This window comes from Gavia stellata, chromosome 3, assembly GCF_030936135.1.
Source record: "Gavia stellata isolate bGavSte3 chromosome 3, bGavSte3.hap2, whole genome shotgun sequence".
NCBI lineage: Eukaryota > Metazoa > Chordata > Aves > Gaviiformes > Gaviidae > Gavia > Gavia stellata.
In genome coordinates, this window is record NC_082596.1 from 77770577 (window position 1) to 77793190 (window position 22614).

The following is a 22614-nucleotide window of genomic DNA, read 5'->3' on the forward strand; positions in this document are numbered from 1 at the left end:
TAACAAACATATGCCGATTCCAGATGATGCGCTCCTCAAGCTACCCTTCTACTTGAAAAGTGAGAAGAATGGTGTCTGGCTACGTATTTTTGCCTTATGCTGACTCACACACAAGAAGTGTCTGTTGTTAGGAAAACCTATACAGTTTGTATTTGGGATATGACAGCTTGCTTTTTCAAATACATGCAACCACCTATAAAAATAGTATCCTATTATCATTACCGGCTTTCCCCTGATTTTAGCTTACAGCTAAACCCCTGGTACATGTCATCTCTATTATCTCTATCATACTACCATCTGGTGGCTACTCAATAGCACAACAATTTTCTAACAATACTTTCAAGATTAAATCAGAAGTCAGAGTCATTTAAACATCTCTATACAGGACAAAATAACTTAGACTCTCCCAAGGCACCATAAACAATGGAATAATAATCTTTAGCTAGGAATAATTATCTTTTACTAGGCAGTTGTATTCTGTTTTATCTTACAGGAAGTTCAAATTATCTTAGGGTGAAATCCTGTGTAGCAAAAATGTTGCTATTTTTCATTAGAAGCACAATTAACCATCACATAAGCCCCACTTACAAAAATATAATGAAGAGTTATGTTCCTTTCTTGTCAAACTTGTATGTGAATACTAGTTTTCAGCACAATTCTTACTTATTGAAGAAAACCCTAATGAGATAGATTCACAAACCAAAGCAAAAAACATCAGTCACTGCTTTCAGATTCTCTCATTTCTCTTTCTCTCCCTCCCTGATCCTCATTTGTTCACACACCCACAGAGCTGTCTGCAACTTTCGACTAAGGGATGAGAAGAAAATTTAATCTTAAAACAATCAAGTTCTTGATTGTTTCAGCGCAGCTTATTTTGATCTCAACTTGGCCAACAGCCAGTAGGATTTTGGAAAACTCTTTCACCAGCCTCAAACTTCAATGGATTAAAGGCAGAACAATTCCTCACCACATTTTTTTTTTTCCTTTTAAATGGAGTTTTAAAAAGCAGGTTTCTGTTGTTCAGAAGGCAGCTTTTAGGGTGATTAATAGCTGCACTTTAGCTATTGCCTTTGAAAACTACCACATAAATTCCAATATCACTAACACAGCTACTGCCTGAAATTTCAGACAGCTAGAAACACTGGTGTTCAGCAAAGAACAGGAACACTAACTACATACTGAACACTTTCTAGCACTGTGCTTTTTGAGCATGAACAAGTGACCAGCAGTTGACCAGAATAATAACCACATTGGTTAAAACACAAATCCAGTCAGAACTTTAAACACTCTAGCTAAGTTTCCACAGGAGTTTCCAGAGATTTTTTTTCAAAATACTTGCTGAACTTTAAATTGACAACTAAACTCACAAAACAAGGTCACTTAAAATAATTACAAGTATTCAAAGAAGTGGAGCATAAAGGCAGTATTTCAACCCTCATTATTTTCCCTCCAAACTAGATGTAAGCCTTTCATCCTCATGTACAAAACTCCCTGTTTTAGAAGCAGTGCAAACAATAATGCTCTGGGGAAAAAGGACACTTTTACTCACATGGGAGCATGTGAGCAGGGCTGCTGGTGCTCCCCAGCCTCCCTTCCAGCAGCAAGTTGCACAGATGACAGTCATGGGGGAGTTAGTAACTCCCCCTTCTCTATCCCCTTCGCTGACTCTTATGCACCTTGGATCTGCAAAGCTTGAGTTGATAAAGAGCAGGGGAACAAAAAACCCTCTTGGCATCTAATTTTATGTGCTATAGCTACCTGTTTGATACATAGCAGAAGCACACCCAATAACACAGGTTGAATTGCGTGAACATTAATCACTTCTGTTAATCCGAATCTCTTGTGAGTAATCCCAGCACAGAAACCATTCAGCCCCACACTGCATGAGCAGAGCAGAGAGCAGTTCTCGGAGCAGGTAGGTAGCAAATGTAATAGATAAGCAGGGACTGTTTAGCAATAGCTTTTCAAACAAGAGGAAAACTGAACTCCCCCATCCCCAAATTTGAGCAAGAAAAAATGCTGTCTGCTCTTCATCACTTTTAGCTTCAAAATGTTTCATTGATAGCTGTAAAGCTTCCTATGAACTACGAAGTTGGGCAAAAGGCTTCAGGTCGTGCTGCCCTAGGTGCTGTGCGAGGCAGCAGCCTGCTTAGCCCTTCTGCTCTGCCCCTTGCCCGAGCAGGACAGCAAGCTCAGCTGGGCTGTCCCTTCAGCGCCTCTGGGCTTGAGGGCTGGGGAGGCAAGCCACTGCCCCATGAAGGGTCCCACAGAGGACACGGAGGGAGGACTGGGGAAGATACACAGACTAGAAACATTAAAAAAAATAGTTGGCAGCACTTGGAGCAAGGTGGTTCTGAAGAGCTGCGGGGGAAAGTGCAGGGAAAAGCAAGTTGGTGGTAAAACTGGAGGGGGAGGTAGGAAACAGTAGGGACGTGTAGATATTTAGGGTATGGAAGAAGGACCAAAAACCAGCCCTAAATCCCAGCTATTACAGAAGAGAAGGCAGCAAGTGCAACCTGAAAAACTCAGAAACACTACACTAGCAAGAACAAGCCTCTCAGCAGGATGAGAGCAGCTGTTGGGATGTGCTGTTTCTGAACTATGAGCTTATGGGGATTGCCAGGGCAGGAGCAATGTCAGCCAGCTGCCAATTGTGCCCCTCTATCGCATCATTGCCCCAGCCCTTCCTCTGGCTAGTCTTGGAGCTGAGTGCAACCTCCTTTGGAAGAGGAAATGGCAACGGGCATGATATTAGTTATCAGGCTCAGTTTTATCAAACAGATTAAAATCTTAGAGAGGTTCCTTTTGCTGAATATCCGTGCCAAGTTTTAAAGGATTTTATATCTTTTCAACATGGTAATATGGGACCATATTTATCTCCCAGTAAGAATGCTATGAGATACCACTAGTTTCTTAATTCAGCACAAGTTACACAAAATTGCAGGAAGATGTCACCATCTTGCCAAAAAGATAAGAAACTAGACTTCAAAACCAGCTACAGGGACAGTCAAGACAAGCAATTTTCAGGCAGTGTGCCAATAAAAATACTTCATTGTTGTACTGCTACTCTCCCAAAAAGCCTTCAGTGTGTGCTTTCTGGGGCAGAAGATGACATTAACTTACTTGTGTATGTGTAAAGGAAGTCAACAGCAGCAGTTGCTAGGAACAATAAAGAGGAGAAGCAAGGGATGACAAAAGGGACAAAAGGAGGAAGCCAGTAATTTGTAGGAGAGGATGTACATAATTAGAACTGGGGTGCTAGGAGAAGGGGTGTGTGTGTATATATATTATTTTATTATCATCCATGGTAACTCTTCCCTCTTGTGCATTTCCAGAAATACCTGCATGAGGACAGAAATCAGACTAAAGACATACATTCATATGAGTTTTGATGATGACAAAACACTACAAAAGAGCAAAAAGACTCTGCATCTCTTTGAGCATGTAAAAGGAATAGGCATTTCCTAAAGTCATGACTCAGAAATGCTAATTCTATCCAAATTACCCAGTTACTCAGGATGACAATAAGAACATTTCAGAGCTCATCTGAGATCTCAACGTGTAATCTCAATGTGTAATGCCATTTAGACTGGTAATTGTCATAAGCCTCTCAGCAAACTCTTGTCTCAACCTCACCCCTGTCACCACATTAAAAATTCTCTCTAAAATTGCAAAGCCCCAGCTGTGCTGGCTCCTCTTCTGCACCATTTCAGGACAGCCTGGAGACATGACATCTCCATCAACACCAATACACATGCTGGACAATAGCTTACTGCGTGTCTGTCACAGAAAGGAAAGATCTTTCCCTCCCATGTTGCATACTATAATAACCCTTCTAAAATGTAATGGACCAAAAAATATAAAGAACAAAAAAAGTGTTGTTCTTAATTGGCTATAAAATGGCAAAAACTCATGTTTAGAATTGCTTTTCTCCCCAACTCTCTGACAATCTATAAGCAAGATCATGAAAATTGCTTAGGTTTCTGTTTTCCAACTACATAGCAAAAGACTACAAAAGCTGGCCCAGACCTCATAGGGTTACTATTCCAATAAGTTGGTGCAGAAGTACAGCTATCTTGCAGAATTATTTCTTTTTTCATTTGAAGATACAAATCATTAAAGAAAAATTTGACCCCCTAAGTAATTCTTATGCAAGTGCTTTCACTGTTGCTTAGACCTTCCTTGATTTTGTTTTTCCACACCTGCTCTTGTACATGAGCTCTTCTGATGCTGCTCCACTAGAGAACCACAGAGGCCCAGGTAACAATAAAACCAGTAACAAGAAAGGGACCAGCGAGAGTGGGGCTGCTCCAGGAGGGGGGCTAAGCTAGGAGCTGAGGCGACCCTGGGCGAGACCATGCCCTCACCAAAGGGGCACCATCCGCCAGGACCCTAGCCAGCAGGCAGAGGCGGAGGTGGTTCACAGGCTCCAGCGACAGACCCAACACAGTGAGATGAGCCCAGGAGTCCAGTCAGGTGCCAAAGGAGGCAAAGCTACCATGTGGGACTGAGGGGCCCATCCAGGAGAAGATGCCAGTGGCAGACCTGGGGCTCTGACGCACCTACAGGGTGAGGCTGCTACTACTTGTAGCTAAATAAAGAGAAATAAACTAATGTGCTTACAAATAACATTTTAGAGCCTTGTTTTCATGATCTTTGTAGTTCTAAGTCCAAGAAAACCTAAGCTTAATTTTCTTTTAGGAATTGAGAAGTCTAAAACACAGATCTAGGAGTCTGAGCTGCAAGGGCAAATCCCACCACATTCTGCAAGATTTCCAGTGGAATTAAGAATCTCAATTTTACTCTATGCTCCTTTAAGATGAGGTGGGGGGTAGAACATTCTGGAAAGAGCAGGGAAAAATGTCCTTTGCCATGGGAGCTCCTAAATATACCTCCTAAATATTTCCTTACTCCTCTGCTCTGAGATACTGCTGGGTGTAACAGGCTAGGGAATCACATCAAAGAGCGGCAAGCAAGCAACTCTTGCAGTGGCTGAAGAGAGCAGCAAAGCCCCAGAGCTTTTGAAAAATGGATGCTTTCTGAGGCATCAGAGGAGGTGGCAGATTTTGCTGGAAATCAAAGTTAATGAGGTAGTTGTAGCCTTCACCTGTCTCATCTTCTCACCATGTTGGAGGCTGTTAATGGAGCCTGTTGTCTGGGGGGATGGTGCCACATCTATGAGGGCATAGGCTGCACCAGGATGACTTCAACACCTGGCTCAGCCCTCTCATGGAGCAGCCCTGCTCAGGCTGCTCACTGACAAATAGTTATTTGGGTGGTTTATGGCTTTCATAGTGGAGGTTCCAACAGACGTAATAGAATTATTTTTTCCAAAAGACAACAACTATTTTTCAAACTGATAACACCAATGTGGTACCTACTGTGAAAACAAATGGGTTAAGTGTCCATGCAAACTGTGCACCGTCTTTGATTTACCCTTAATAAACACAACATTGTTGGTGCAAAAATGTCCCTGAAAATGATTATAAAGAAACACCTATGGTTTGGTATAAATCCTCAAAGGGAAGATAATTGGTATTACTGTTCCTTTGCCACCCCTTCTCTCCAGTCGACACAGGGACATTGTAGGATTTAGTTATGTTTGGCTGATCAAGCTGACATTCTGTATTCCTAAGGCTGTTGGCAGCCAGCATAAGTCAGAGCAGCCCTGAGGTTGATTTAATTTATACTGATGGACCTGCTGGAATAGACTGCCCTCAGAATGAACTTCATCCTACCTTTTTACCCCTTTTCCTTACCTAGGAAATACGCTACTCAGTGTAGCGTATTGAGTGTATAAATATGCATACATGCATGCATTTTATTTTTCAGTTGAAAAATTGAAAGCCACTGAATAATTTCCCCAATTCTTAAGTAGGTCTAAGACTGCCTTCAGGAAATTCTTCCCTGCTTTTCTTTTGAGCTGGAATATAATTTGGGCAGTTCAGTCAAAGCAGTATAAATAATCATGCAGAGCACTCAATATAGTTCATAGTTTCTAGAGGTTTAACACACTTAGATGACATCTGGATTAGTGATATAAATAAAAACTATCCTTTTAGGAAACAGTTTTTTAAAAGGCCAACAGCTACTGTGACTCTATAACCCAGTAATATAGCATTGCCACTGCAAGTAATGGGCTACAGGCTTTTTACTGAGTTTGCAAGACTATGGCACAGAGGCTTGCCACCTTTGCTTTGTCTGAACTTGTCTTAATGTGCCTGCAGTTTTGGTTTTGACTTGGTTTAGTTTTAATTATTGGGTTTTTTCCAGCCAGATGGTTATGGCAATTTGCTTTACTTTCACCTGTCATCGTATAATACCACCATAGTTTTATACAGATAGTAGTAACAAGTGGTCATTCAGTGCAAAATGAGATATTTACAATGAACGTAGCAAAGCAGCGCAGAGGAACACAGGCCCAGTGTTATAGCAGAGGCCTTGAGAAGTGGGGACACAGGATGTACTGTACTAGAGGACAGGTCTGTGATGGTAAGAGATGGAGCACAGGCTGACACTGAGGACCCCATGGCTATAAACAACTCACCACTGGTCAGTTAAAATGCAGAACTGTACATGGACAAAGCCAATTTATAAGTATCAAGAAAAAAAAGAATGGGTACCTAACGTGTAAAAGATACCATATACATTCTGATGTACCATATAAATTCAGATGTATCATGGAGATGCAGACCAATGGAGAACAAGCAAGGTATAAAAGCACAATAGCAAACATAAGTGACCCCAAGTGCACCCTAGAGTGAAAAAGCAACCATCAACACCACATTGCTCCAGGTAAAGGGCTCCAGATCATGACTTGCCATAACAACCCCACCACCACCAGACTGCAGCTACTGACCTTATCACCCAGAGCAGCAGTGGAAAGGTGAGCATAACACCAGGAAAAGGAGTAGAAAATAAGTGGTTGTGTAACAATTTTAACTGTATTATTATTAGGAGAAATTTTGTTTAGGGATATTACTGTAATAGTTATTTCAGCATATAACTATTTTGTGTGCTACTAGATCTGGACTAATAATGATACATGGCTTAAACTGTTAAGATTTCAATTCTACTAACAATTTATTGCTTTATGTAGAAGATGTTTGCCCAGAAACAAGATGGTTTTGCATGGTCTTATGCTCAACCAACAGCTCTCTACATGTACAAATAACTAGAATAGCCTGTCTAGATCAAACAGCAAGTATTATGAACTATTACTGTGATACTGAAGGTTTCCAACTTGCTGCATGCTGAATTTATTGCTACCTATAAACCATAAAAACTTGATGTTTTTACACACTTACCTGGCTCAAACCTCTAAGATCTTTTTTGGTAGATATTCTCAATTTTCTAAGAATAAACATACATACACACACACACATATATTCTGATTAGCTCACCTTAATTTGACTTTATTGTTATATATTTTGAAATGTTGCTTATGACTACGTCCTCCGGTCAATTTGCATAAGTGTCTTTGCACCTCAATGCTTTTCAACATTTTGAAGTAGATGAAATTACTACATTTCTTAAAGAAAAAGCCCAAATTCAAGTTCATCTTTTTTCTTTCTGCATTCTGGGATCCTGTGACAAGGCCCTCTTACAGACTACTTTTTCAAGTTCTTTTTATTAGAGAGCTTCTGCTACTCCTTTTTGGTTCTGTGTGGATCTTACACAAGAGTAATCCTTGTTTTGCTTTTCTGTGTTTATTTCTCCAACCATCTATACTTCCAAACTATTAAAAGTTTAAATCCAGGTATGATATACTTTTTGTTGCTCAATCTCACCCTCATGTCATAAAAGACTTTCTAGTGAAGGATAAAAGTATGCTCTCACAAGGTAGCAGTGAAAGGCAAGAATATCACATGGTACCTCTCCAATTTTCCCCAAAAACTGTTTTCAGTATCTAATAACAGCATGAAATGCCCAAGAAAGGCAAAAAAAAATTAGGAAGAGGCATGGCTAAGGCACTACATCTTTTGCATTCATAAGGACACTTTCAGCACAGAGTAACAAAGCTCCTGTTCTACCAGTCTACAAGACAGTAAGAACATTTGCTGTAGAAAAAGATGCACTGTGATACTGACAGCTCTGTCAAATTTGTATAACTTACTGTAAGCGGTCGTTTTTCCGTGTTGTATAACTAGTATTCTTACATCTTGAACCAACATTACAGAAAAGGGTCCGCATGAAAGGATAAAGGCCCCGACTTGGCAAATCCCGAGCTTCTAAGTAACCTAAAACCAAGCAGCGGCAGAATTAAAAACAGTGACATTGCAGTTACAAACCTGTACCATCACATTGTGTACCCTTCTCCTAGAAACTGGCTTTGCCACCTGCAAACAATGAAGTTGTATCGATAGTAGGTGTCCCATTTAAGAACAACTAATTCACCACAGAAAATTAATAACTTCTGTGTCAGACTGTGACAACAGGGTATAACATTTGAGAGCAGTCTTTGAAAAGCTGATTTTCATGGTAGTAACACCGTTGCAACATCATATGCTTTCTAGCCTCTCTGCCCAAAATGGCTTGTGACCTAGATTAGAATATAGACTTCTTCACAAAAAAGTATTTCCTCTTTTCTCCCAGGCTTTCATGAGATGAAGGAACTGGTATTCAGTAAAGTCTGAATGCACATCCATCAAGACTGTCTAAACAGCAACTTTTCTATATCTCTGGAATTTATCCATATCTCTCTGTAGTTCTGAGAATTTAAACTTTAAAATATAAAGCAACTTTTTGCTTATTTTGAAACATAAGGAATAGCTATAGGGTTCCTATTTAACTTAATTTCTCTGTTTAAAACAGCTAAAATTGAGAAATACTTGAAAGGTCATTCCCCTCTTCCTCTGGATAACCTTCTTTTGGCAACCATTACATCAAAATTAAGGGAATGAAATGAGAAGGAGATAAGAAAGCTAGCATTTGGGCTAGCACTCTTACTGAATATTCTGAATTGAAGGATGCAGAAATGGGGAAATTACTACATGTACATGATACTTAAAAATCCTAATTTTATTTAAGTTCAGGTGCCAATATTTTTGAGACATGTACCATTAGAAATTGCACTGTAAGTCAGACCATACTTCATTCCTCAGGAACTGTACCTGATGTATAAAATAATGAATTTTGAGTTGTGAATGACCAGTGCCATTAGCAGATGAGTTATTTTTACTTAGCACACTCCAGTTCACATTGTAGAAATCTCTCTGAGCACATACCCTGGATCCCTTTCTGCTAAAACAAAGCAGAAGATGTACTCCAAGAGCACACTTAATGTACTCAAACCATTAGCATGCATTACATCCTTGGGTCCAGACTAAAGCTAGTCTAAAGCAAATGTGTGTAGTGCAGGCTAGATTCTCTCCAGATGTTTCACTCTACAGATCTATAATTTTTTTACCAAATTGGTTTCTAATGTAGCTAAAGCTGGTTTATCCCCAGCTTACTGACATCTGTGAATAACAGAATAATAAACTGAATAGACTGTAATATCACAAGTCGTTATTTTCTGAATGACGTTAACATTTAACAAGATAAAAGCAAGAACTTTATAAGGTGGAGGTAGTCATAACAAGTTCTGAACTGTTGATGGAAATGGAAGAATTTATCATTTTTAAAATGTTCATTGTAAATCCCAGGAAGTGGGTAGGGGTGAGATTCATCTTGTCTAACTGTTAATATCTACTGCATAATTATCTACCTCGGAGCCAGTCATCTAAACTCTATTACTCAATAGAAAGAAAGAAGTACAACCAAAACCCAAGTAATGCACCTTACTCCAAACTAGGTGTCTAAAACTGGTCTGACAAATCAGACCTTAAACTTTGTATTTCTTACTTGCCTAAATATGACTTGCTGAGATCCACAGCTAGACAAGACTGTGTCCCACTGTAGGATTCTTTCTATTGACTCCACTACATTTAAGTCCCCCCTTCTAGGATATCTTTCATATTTCCTAAAGACTTCTACAAGCAGAGGCGACCAAAACAGAACACAGGTGAAACAAAACATACAGTTTTCCTTGTATTTTGGGGGCTCCTGGAAGCGAATTGCAGCCAGAATCAAGAAAACCACACATGGCCAGAGTATTTCAGTGAGAGACAGGACCTAAAAAGGAAAATCAAAACATCATCAGTACTATAGATGCTATAGATTTTGGAACAAATAATTAAAATTCATATACCTTTTAATAAAAAAACATTAAATATCCCCTCTACAACTACTTAATGGAAAAGATTACATGCAAATTAGTAATTAAGACTTCTATTTAAAATCCTTATAACTTTGCCAGATACACTGCTTTCCGAGTACAAAAGCAGTTTTCACTCCTATTTATAGTGTTTGTAGATATTTCCCTCTGGTCAGCACAGTGACTCTGACAACGTGATGACAGTGACATCCAGCTTTCCCACACCTGAGCCTCCTAAGAAGCCAGCAGCATTCTGCACCTTGCTGCAACTCCTCATGCTTCCCTGAAGACTGCTGTCCTGAACCCTGCCCAACAGCATACCTCCTTGTCCTTCCCTGGCTCCCTGACTGCTGCCATTACACCCTTTCTTTCACCTGCAGTAGCCTCTCTCCAAAAGCTGCCTTCATCACCTCCAGCAGCAGGGCATTGCAAGACCAAGCTCATCGGCCTGAGGCTGCCTACTGCCATGCTTCTCGTTTCCCTGCCTTCCCATTTCCAGAGCCACAATGAAAAGGCACCCAAGCTGGTGCACTGCAGGACTAGCAGATTTTGAGCATGGCTCCTCTCAGCAAATTGCATGTACACTGTATGTGCTTGAGCCTCTGCAGAGAGGATGCAAACCCCGAAACAGATTGCATGGAGAGAAAAACAAACAAACAAGAAAAATTGTCTCAATTTTCAGCTGCAAAAAGGAAGAAACTGTCATTCAGCCAACTTTCAAAAGACTTCTAGATTCGTTGGTAAAAGTGCTCGGAAAGTGTGAATACCAAACTCAGTAACAGAAATGTAGTAGAAATGACAAAAAAACACACCAAAGATCTCCCATTAGAGGCTATTACCTTCTCCGAAGCATACTGAGGATTTTTATTTCTAAACTGTCAGAGTTTACTCAAATCCCACTGGGGAAGTGATTCCTAAACTTGGGTATGTTAGAAAAATATCTGAGAAAAGTAATATAATGCTTAGGAACAAAATCCAATTGCTGGGTCTTCCCTGTGGAAAAGACCTGCTCTGCTGAACGCAAGGCAAGGAACTAAAGGCTTCCTGAAATTTAGAGAAACTGCCATTTAGCTAAACTGAACACACTCCAAACCCAATAGGAGCCAAACAAAAAAAAGCAAGGCCTGGTGCTTTCAAATTTTCAGGGAGCAGCAAGGGCCAGCTGCTCCCTAAGGCACGCAGAGCCATGCATGGTAACACCTCCCAGCAGGGCAGGGACCTCACCAGCTGGGGACCTGTCCCACAGGACCCCACAAGGTGAGCAGGGCAGGCCCAGCCATCACCACCAGCTTCAACCAGGGGTCCTGATCCTCAGGCAAGGTCACAGTGACGAGGCAGGACCACAGTCAAGCCAGAAAGACACTGGCCAAGTACAAGAGCTGAGCTGGAAAGCAGTGTTCTTCTGACTTTGCCCATACAGGAGCTGAGGGCCCAGAAGCCCCATTTCAGCTGAGCCCTGGGCCCAGGTGGAGCCCCAGGTGAGGCTGCTCAGGGCCACTAAGGCTCAGCAGTGCTTCCAGGGCCCTGGCAGCAGCCCCCCCCCCCCCCACATGTTCATCAGTATACCTCCCATCCGGGATCAGAGGGGCCTTGCTGGGTATCAGTGGGCTATTTTTTTTTCGGGGGAGGGGGTGGGGGGGGCAGGAATTGAAGCCACTGCAGTGAAGACACTGCAGAAGAGACTTGGAGGCCTCACCAGGCTGCCCATGAGGGGCTGGAAAGGGTCAAGGCTGCCCCTAGACACACACACCACCACCACCCCCCCAGGCCCGTGCTGTGGGAGACCAGAGCTCAGGGTGGGTTTATCGGAGGAAGGCCCTGGGCAGCCACAGGATGGGCTCTCTGGTGCTCACCTCAGGGCTCAAGGCATCCTAAGCTAGCAGTCGGGGCACAGCACCAGCCAGCTGCTCCCTAAAGGGCAGGGAGCCAAAGGGGATCCAGGCCAGGAGGGTCCTTGTCAGGCAGTGCCTGTCCTGCAGTACCCCAGCAAGCCATGCAGGCTGGGCAACAGCAGGCAGGTTCAACAGAGAGCCTGGATCTCCAGTGATGAGACAGGCCTCCTAAGATCAAGCCAGGAAGCTAACTGGTAGGCCATGGTCACATCCAGTGAGAGCAGCCAAGGTCAGACACACACCTACAATCACTAGCAGAGTCTATGGAGAAGGTATAGCTGAGCCAGAGACTACCACTCCTACTGAAGGTCCCAGACTGAGTTTAAATAGGGGCAGGGCTGGCTGTGCGGGTGGAGGCCCCAGGTGAGGCTGTTCAGGACCATTGAGACCTATCAGTGCCCTCAGGGCCCTGACACCTGTGAGCAGAGCTGTAGGTGTATTTAGGTATTCACTTGATAATGCCTTCCAGATTGGATAGAGCTATCTATCATCTGCTGTTCTTTGCTCTTACTCATCTTTCTGTAAGCTGGAGAAGTCACTTGGGATTCTGCATCATGGGGACCATCTCTGGGGAACCTGAGGACTAGCCAAAGTCTTCTGATTTCAAGCCTGCTGTTCTGTTCTCTCTGTCCTACTGCACTGGACTTTTACCAGGGACTTCCTTTGCCTCTTGCAAGCAGATCAAGCATACATAAAGAAATTGAATGTGCAGTTGGCTCGATAGCTTTCAAATCCATTGCAAAATATTCAGAATCATACTTGTGAGCCCTGGGCACTAAAATAACTGTGCCAGCTTTATGCTCTTTCAGTGCAACAACCAGGACAAAACACAAAGTCATGTAAATAAAATCATGATGAGGAACCACCACAGTTAGTTCCAGGCAGCTCTACTGCTGAAAGCCCAGGACTGGCCCCATGGCCAAAACAAGTCATTGGTTGACACCTACCAACCAAAAAACCTTTAGGTTCTTGGTTATATTTAACGAGGACTTATGATGTGGGAAGAACAGGAATGGTTTTACCTACTGGCTCAGTCACCAGTATCCAAACTGTTAGTAAAAAAGCTGGTCTTATTGTACAGAGCTAAATCTAGGCCTTACTAAAAAAGATGTGAATTTGGAGAAGCATTTCACTAGGACACTTACTGGTGAGAGTACCTCTTTGGTCAAGGAAATCTAACACATTATTTGTAATTAGTAAGAAGGTTTCAAGCAAAAAATGCAGGTGGTTAAATATGTTGGTAAGAGGGATTTATTTGTACAAAGCAGAGAAAGAATATACTTGAAGACTTTTAATTATTACAAAGGCCTTCCCAGAGGGATGGAACAGATTTTATTAAATGTCTCTGGACAAGTAGACCTAGGATCAAAAATATCACACTATCTTATCACTAAAATTGAGGAAGAGCATGATACTAGCACTGTGGGATGCTTTTGAGCTTGTACAAACAGCTTTATAGGAGTTATGGTATCTGAAAGATTCCACTTGCTTACCACAACAGAAAAGAGAAAATATACTGTGTTTCCCATTAACTGAGACAAAACAAAACCCTACTAATGGAGAAACAAATTTACCATCAATTCAGAATAAGGTGAGCTTCTGACTTCAAAACCTAGATTAGTTCACCCAAAGAAATACCGAAATACCCTCATTCTGGACCTTCTTTTTTCTTACTGTTTCCCCGATTAGGCTGCATTAAGAACCAGTCATTCATATTTAAGGTAGCTGTGAAATGAATTGGACTTCCTCCAGTGATACTCCGTTTGGTATACCATAGGTCACCAGAGGGCCAGTCTTGCAACTTTCATGGGGTGTGATATATCACTTGGCCTAAAACTTTGAGTGGTATTCTTCCTGTAGATTTCCATGGACTTTGGATGCAGCCAAGGCAGTCAATTTATTTCAGGTAGACTTTAGTTAATTGATTTTGTCCTGTTCCTGGGCTTTTTTGTCTGCAATTACATTTTAGAAATATTTTGAACTTTAAGAGTTCAAAATATGAGAATTGCTGCTGGATTATCAGATGTTACATAGAAAGCAAAACAGAGAAAGGGTTATAGGTATAACTGAGTGTCATCTGGCTAGAAATACAAGAGAATACTCTGTGACTAGAAAAGTCACACAGGCTGTAACATAGTAGGGTATGCCAGGTACAGAACAGTTACAGTTGAGAACTCTCCTCTGGTTTAAGCTCTTCCAAAATTAATTTGCTTAGTCAGAATATCCAAAAATCTGGCATGCAGGGAAGGGTTGTTATTCCAAATCTGGGACAAAGGAGCCAAAGATTCTTAAAATACAAAAATACAACAGCAGCATTTTTTAAAATGGGCAAATTATCTTTTTTCTTTTTTTTTTGCACAAACCTAGGGATCAAAATGAACATTGCACAATGCCAGTAGCATTGGCACTGGGAGAGAAAGGCACCTAATGAAATTATAAGAGCTATTGCTCTCATTCTGGGCTGCGTTCTCCTTGGTTGTTGCCATTCACCTGAGAAACTTCATTGCACCTAAAGAATAGGGCAAATAGCAATGCTTTGGTGATTCTATAAAATTCAGTGTTTAATAAATATATCAAATTTGTGACTGGAGAATACCAGTGAGCCAAGCAAGTATAGGCCTATTAGAATAACTTCTGTTGTTTAGAAGGTTTTAGGAAAACAAATAATTTCCCCATTTTCCATTTATCTCCAGAATTTCAGTATGCATTAATGGCTTATCAGAGGTAGACTTCTCAGTCTAACATGCCTTTCTTTGTTAGAGCACCATGAGTCTGGATGTTGATAACAGCAATTGCAGAGAACCTAGGAACATTAGAAGTAATCCCGTTGTCCACATTGCCGTAGTCTGCTCCAGCTGTCCTTACTAGCATCTCAACCACTGCCTGGGTAGCAACAGCAGCAACCATGCAGCTGATGAATGGATGTGAGGGAGTCTGCAATAGTTGGGGTTTTTTTCCGAACTCCCAAAAGAGCCCTTAACAGTCCTGTCCTTTAGTAAGCTACTGATTTTTTTTAGGCAAATAAAGCTAACCCCACTCAACTGGCTCCTGCAGAGTTTGTGATAACAGCGGAACTTGGAGTGAGTACAAGAACTGAGAAGGCAGCTGCAGAGGCAGCAACAACCAGTTGGACTGAAGTGGAAACAGGTGGGAAGACTCAATGAACCATCAGCAAGCTGCAGACATTAAGCAAGCAAAACTGATCTTATTGAGCAAGTTATTCCTGGTAAAGGTGGGAAGTAATACTGCTGTATAAGGCATATGTGTGTTCAAAGAGGAAAGGCATCAACAGAAGAAGGTCCAAAGAAAGGGCATTTGAAAGATGACAGCCCTTGAGCAGCTGCTTCACCCAGGCACTGAGGGGAACTGGGGTCTGAAAGCTCATGCCATTCTGTTGAGTTGCAGCTGGGAAGAATGGTGAATTTGGGAATGGAGCTTTAGGACTTGGATGATAAAAGCAGACAACTTTGTAATGGTTTGCTGTTACTAGATTTTTTATTTTTTTTGCACTGATGCAAAAACATATATGTGCAAAACAGAGGAAACTCAGCAGTAAGCAACTTTTAAGGATGTTTATATCTTTTAAAGTGTGGAAGAAAGGAATGTGAACTGTAAAGGATAGAAGCAGGGCAAAGATGACACTCAGTGTAGGGGCAGATGAAGAGCAAGAATTATACCAGCATTTTCTTTCATGCTTAACATTAATCCAGAATGAAAATGATTAATAACAGCAACTTTTTTAAAAAGGCATAGTTTTAGGATAGGCTATGGTTCTGTTTTCTCCTGATAGCCATATTAGCAACTACACACTCCAAGCATTTTACAACATGATTATAATCCCAATTCTCCTCTAAATTAGTGTATCAGAACAAGCGAATTTGGGAATCACATTTCATCCTTTACGTAGCTGTGAATTTGGATGGAAATAAATTTTATATAAACAATAGTTAAGAAATGCAGTGATTGATAGAAAACTTACATACTACCAGGCAACTGTATTACTTGTCTCCTGAGCTTCCAGAATCTGTACTTCACAAGCAAAAGCTTCTGAAAACAGAAATGGGAAGGCATCTTCTGCACAACTGCAATTTCAAACTCCAACTGATGTCCAAACATACATATTATCCTGTGCTGCCTTTGAACCATGTTAATAAGAAGTGCTGATGCCTGTCTGAATTTCAGTCAAAACACCTACTCTTTACAGAACACTTACTTCTTTCACAGCCCCTTCACCCTTCATTGTGTGATATCAACTAATGCCACATGACACTCATAACACATCATTAGTTCAACAGACCACACTTGTTTTCTAGCCCTAACTGCTGAAAAAAAACCATGAGAAGACAATTGCCTTCTACAGATAGATCTACACAATATAATGCAGAGATGAAGCTCATCAGATCTTTCAGGAGATGCTTCTCTCTTCAGATTCACAAGGGTCTGACCTGCCCTTTGCATAGGTGAACAATTCACCTGGATTTCTCCTTAAGTAACTGCCGATGGAGTAACTTCATGGCTCGGTGTTCGCACAATGAGCACATAAGGAGGTTTTATAAATTCCCCATGTCACCTCCTGGCTCTGAACAGGCAGAATTAAGTTTGCTTTCGGTCATTTATTGTAATTCCTGGTTTGGGGAAGTCTGCATCTCAGTGAGCTCTCTATTCAGGAAAGCTACCAATTAGGCAAACTTAAAACTTACATGAATGAAGATTTTGTCCTTCAAAAATATATAAGAGGCAAAACTAGACAGAGCAAGAAGAGAAACAGATCAGCTTGGAGGAGAACACAAGATACTGAGAAGCCACTTAAAGCACACCGATTGAAGTATGAGGAACTTGAAGCATACAGAAATGTTTAGGAACGGAGAAGAATATAACCATCAGTATCCCTCCCCCAAAAATGTCTTTCCTATTAAAAAACATCAGTTGAAATCATTTCGAGAAGAAATTATCTCTCTAAATCACAATTTCATTTAAGTGAAATATTTCTGAAATGAAAAGCTGTACGTTTATTTAATTGAGGTAATCCTGCCTGAAGCAGCCAATATGCCTCATTGCAAATCCCTAGATCATAGCAGATGAGGGAAATCAATGAGAAACTATTAATTGAAGTGACATTTTTTTCCCACAAAAATGTTACCTCACTTGAGAAAATTCGCTTCCTTCTATCTTAAATTAAAAAATCACAGCAATCACAGTAAAAGCAAACAATGACATCTTATCTCATATTTGAGTACTATTTTAATTTTGACTGCTGTTGAAGTAGCTGCTACATTCTGCATACTGGAATTTGAAAGGTTAAATTAGGCTTTCTAGAGTGGATAAGAAAGGAAATTTAGAAGTATATACAATTTTAATGTACAATCCTTGCATTCCCCATATCTAGATTTTGATCACAGTTGTGCAAGCTTTCTTACATTACCAATGAGTACCTGTAATGTGAAGAAAATTGATTTTCATCCTTGCCACTGCTACAAGCACTGGTAGTATCTAATGACAATTAAAAGATAAGCTGTGGCTCTTCAAAACTTTTATGAGATTTCCTGTCTCATTTGAAAATTGGGGAGCATTGCTGTATTCAGCCATTTTAGAATTAAAACACACTGTTGTTCTCTGCTTGTGTTTTCAGCAATTAGGAGACCAAAGGCAAAACAAGAACCACTTGCAGCCAGCCTATGCAACCTGCAGTGCAACCTAACAATCTGCAGTGAAAAGGGAAAATCAATAGATACACTCTTTCCAACACATATTAAAAGAAGATTTAAAATATTCCTTTTTTTATCATTTCCAAAAACTCACCGGTTGCCTCACACGGCAGAGCCAATTCTTCCAAAATAGAGCCTTGAACTGGTGTACAGCGTGCCCCATATCGTCCTTTCTTTCTTTCATCCACTTGCAGAGTGGCTGCTTAAGGACTTTCTAACTCAGAATCATCTCACCAAGCAGTCTGAATATATTATTCAGAAGCTGATTAATTACAGCACTAGAGAATGGTGCAACAGATTTGCCTGCTTGCTGAGAAAAGATGAGATTATGTTTCTGCCTCTTGTTTTGCATTCGTTGAGGAATCTCATCTTTCCATTTGCTCCTCAGTGCAATGATCAGTAAGGGGATGGGTTTGTATAAATGCCTTCAGGGTGCTTTACTCCACAGTATATATTCTGCACTTGTTTCTACTTTTTTGGAATAAAAATGAATGCAAACAACAGGAAAAAAGAATATGTAACACACATTTTTCTTTTTCCAGAGTTTGCTGACTTTCTGTCACTGCAGTGTTAATGTCATTTTGCATGCATATGCTTAGATTTTTGAAAAAAAAAAATAGTAGGAAAATAAGTACACTGTTTAACCACATAGCCCTATAAATGTCTGCATACTTCTAGAACACCCTTATAAGTACACATCTAGCACTGTGGTGGTCCCGCTGCATCATCATATGACTGTTTAATTTTGTCTTATACAGGGTGTGTGCTTGATATTTCATTCTCCTTTTTCAGTATACATTACCTATGTAAAGGTGGAATATTCCGACGAGTCAGAAAACTACATTAATTAATTGCCACATGCCACCCAGGATGAAAATCAGTCTTCCAGCATTTTCTTCAGCAAAGAGGAGGGACGGCAATTCCTGGAGCTGTGCAGAGGGATCTGCAGGAGGGGAGCCTGCACATACCTGTGGCAGCAGGGCCACCTGGAGATACAGTAGGTGTCTGGCGATGCAGAGCTGTGCTGTTTAACCGGGGGGTGAGGATGACTGCCCTACCGATAAGGAATGCCACCCTGAGCAGAAGAGTAAACTTCCTGTATGTTTTGTTCTACCCAAATGAATTGCCTAAGACGATAGAATCTGATCCCCAGAAGCTCTCTCTATGGTCAATGAAGACAGATAACACAGCCATTATAGAAGGTGATTCAAACCACCTATAGTCTGAATCATGAATCACACATAAACACACACATTAGGATAGTGCAATGCCTGAACAAATATTCTTTATTTCTCATCATTGCTGAGCAAATTGCATCATTACACTTTCTGCAAAATGTATTACCACTGAATGAAAGAGACTTCTTAACATTCACAGCTATTTTCCCACGTTAAGAGTAAAACCCCCAAAAATGTAAAAACTTTTTGGATACAGAAGTCACCAGTGAGGAATCCAACTTCCACTAGATTTGAGCTAAGGCAGCAATCTAAAAAATTGGTAAGTCTGATACTTCTGCAATGAGCAACTGCGCATCTATATGTCCACTCACCTCTGCCAGTTTCCATGGGATGAGGTTCAGCTGGTGTCTTATGCCCAGTGCCTGAGCTTCCCTTTCCCAGGCTTTGGATTTCGGTCACCCAGCAGCAGTTTTTGGCCCTCCAGAGCATGTTGTGAAGCTTAGTTACTCCACTTCATGTTAAACTGATTGATTAATCTGTTAAAATCTTTGTGTGTGAAATGGCACAAATTACTCTTTTAATTTTTACATTTTCCATGGGTTCAAGGACTAGAAAAAACCAGATTATGTAGGTGTCATGAATTCATAAATTTTTACATACTGGTAAAAATCACCTCCCAGCAAAGCAGAAATCACAGATGAAGTCATGGCAGAATATGACTAGTTGAACGCCTTTATTCTTCAAATATGGTGGGATTTCCTTTTATTTTCTCTGCTCTGAGACTGAAAAGTTACTGAAGTAATCATTTAGCTTTAAATAGAAATGTGAAAGTCCTCAGGATGTGCTAAAAAACTAAGTAGTTCACTGTTTACCTGAATGATGTTAAGCATGTTTGTACCTCTAAGGCAGGATTAATTAAGTTAGCTATGAAGGTGGGTCTGTTGAGCACATCTTCTGTTCTTCCATTAACCCCTGTTTTCCACTCCACTCCTCCGTCATCGTGGTACTGGCAAAGTGCACACCTCCAGCGGTCATCAAGCATGTTACCATCTTTCTGCTTCCTCCAGTGCTGAAAAGCAGCCCCCAAGCTGTGCAGCAGAGCCACATGTCCCCCACGTCTCACCTCTCCCATCATCCCCCTGCTCTGGGGCTCTCCTCTTGGCATGCCCTACGGTGGCGAAGTGTAGCTGGGCAAACAACCAAAAAGGAAGAATATACCTCACCAAGGAGCTCCACTTCACAGCTGGCTGGCATTTACATAAGGGACATTTCTGCTTTTAGTCAAACAATGCTAAAATCCCTGCTCTTTCAGAGTGTGTACAGGAATTTTGCTCACTAGGACTAAAGGTGAAATTCTGAGATAGCTGAGATGAAAACTCTATGTACAGTTGAACTATGCATTTTTAAACAAATATTTGTCAATAATTTAATATTGTGAATTAAATGGCTGTTCACACAGCCATTTTAGAAAGCTGGGGAGCAGAATCTATAGTGTGTGATTTGTAGGAAATAATAAACCAATCAGTCAGCATAATGAATTACAAACAGTTATTTATCAAAGTAACTGATACGGAAGGCGGTTCCTGGCTGTAAGTACGTAAGCTAAAACAGCTGACATGAACCATTTGCCAAATTATTTTGAACAAGTGATTCTGCAAAACCTCTGCTCATCCGACCGTGTGATGTGCATAATTTCTATGCTCTATTTAATTACATGCTCATAAATTTTCCATTCTATTTTTTAACGCTAAACAGTTTTTCATGGATACAGGAAACAACTATTTTGGATGTGATTAGTATTCAGTACTAATGAACTACTGACTCCTCATTTTACTGTTTAAGACACCCAGTAGACAAACAACTTTCACCAGTGAGTTCTGTTAACTTCATTTGCCCTCATACATCATTGTCCTTGCCTAAAGAAATTCATTCTTGCCTAGTATGGTGTTCTCCAGTAGTAAACTTGTTTTTTCTAGAACAAAATTTATGAAAGTAAAAGATACCTCATAAGCATTCAACCTTCCTGCAGTGGCATTCTGGGAAATTAATTCTAAAAGTAATTTCAGAAGAAACAGGTTGTATGAGCTTGATTGTATTATTTGAACTGTTATAGAAATGTGAGAAATATGAAATCAAACCACCACCCCCCACCCCCTGCACAAACCCTTGGCACAAAGGAGACGACAGTATTAAAAATTAAGCACACAGGCAGGAAATCAGTTCTGAGTATTTTTGGAAAGACACGCCAGCTATATGGCTGCCATCCTGGAAGCTCTTTTGAGTGATCTAGGTTTCATCAGTACAGTGTCAACCAGTATCCAGTGCAAGTACCAGCCTTAAATAGCAACTTTGTTTAGGAGTTGCATGTACGAAGAGCTTAAAAAGGTTCAAATACAGCACAGTTGCTGGTAGGCTAAATGAACTATATGCTTTCAGGGCTCCATAACAGAGTGGCTGTAGTCAACAGCAACATCTTGAATATTCCAGGGCAAATTAGAAGCTCATATATTTCATCATGTGCTTCAGAACCAGGTCTCCAAGCAAGGACAAGACAGAGTCACCTGCCCTTTTCTGCTTCTGCTTAGCTTTAGCAGGCTTTGTCTCGGTTTTAACTTAAAAGTTTACTCTTACAATATGCAAGATATCCAAAACCACTGTGGCTAGAAAAGTCAGAGAATCTTCTGCCAGAATCCATTTCTGGTTTTAAAACTTGAAATATGATACCATCAAGACGCCAGGTCTAGCCTACAGTTTTAATGTAAGCTAATTAGAGTAGGTTGGCAAGCACATTCAAAGAAACATAGTTTTATATGTTAAATAGGTTAAAGCCCAGGAGCCAAAAATACTGTTTGGTAGACAGCAATGCAGACAGATCATATGAGAATATGGCTGGGAATCTGGTAAACTAGCGTATTTTCCTATCACCACCCACAATTTCTTTCACAAGGTTTATTGTGTGATCACAAGGCTTTCCTTTTAACATTATTAGGAATACTACTTGTAAATATTTACACGGCACAGACTTGTTTTGCAGACAAAGTGCCTGCAGGATGACATCAATTAGTAGCATCTTTCCTGGGAGACACTTCCTGTGTGCGAAGTTAGGATATGATGAAAAATGTTAGTTGTGGGCAAGGTCAAATAATAGGGCTGATTAAAATGGAGCTAGACATTAAACAAACAAAACAGACCCAATCTCACAAGGAGGCCAGTGGTTTCTTTGAGCTTCTAGGCAGCTCTAGGAATTTCATTCTTGTAATATGACAAACTGATAGTAAACTGAAAATGTTCTCAGTTACAAGCTCAGCACCAACAAGAAGCATCTGGAATCAGGTTTCTGTGTCATGTAAAACCGGCTCTGTCTGTCTTTTTCTGCTGCTACATTTTGTTTGTAGCCTGAGCAAACGCATTGCCCCTGTCAGCATTACTCTTTCTTCCTTTATTGTACCACAGAGTTTCAGATTTAATGTTGCTCTGTCCAGTGACCTCCTTTCTCTTCAGGCAGAAAACTTTAACTGTAATTTAATTCATACTCTGGAGTATAATATTAAATGGTAATTATTTTAGAAAGAGAAAGCATGTATTTAAGTCACTCCAACTTAAAGACTGAGAAACTTTCAGGGAAAGCAAACCTCAACATC

The 22614-nt window shown here is 40.6% G+C and overlaps 1 protein-coding gene across 1 annotated transcript in view; it reads right to left on the reverse strand.

The window, feature by feature from the left end:
- The window catches only part of ABCA13 (ATP binding cassette subfamily A member 13), a 203041-nt gene extending 185083 nt beyond the window's left edge, over positions 1 to 17958 (reverse strand). Inside the window, exons 1-3 of the mRNA XM_059815467.1 lie at positions 17890 to 17958; positions 10023 to 10116; positions 8117 to 8240 (exon numbers count right to left, since the gene is read on the reverse strand). Coding sequence (XP_059671450.1) covers positions 8117 to 8240; positions 10023 to 10116; positions 17890 to 17958 — 287 coding nt within the window. The remainder of the gene's footprint in view (positions 1 to 8116; positions 8241 to 10022; positions 10117 to 17889) is intronic.
- Between the last annotated feature and the right edge of the window lie 4656 nt (positions 17959 to 22614).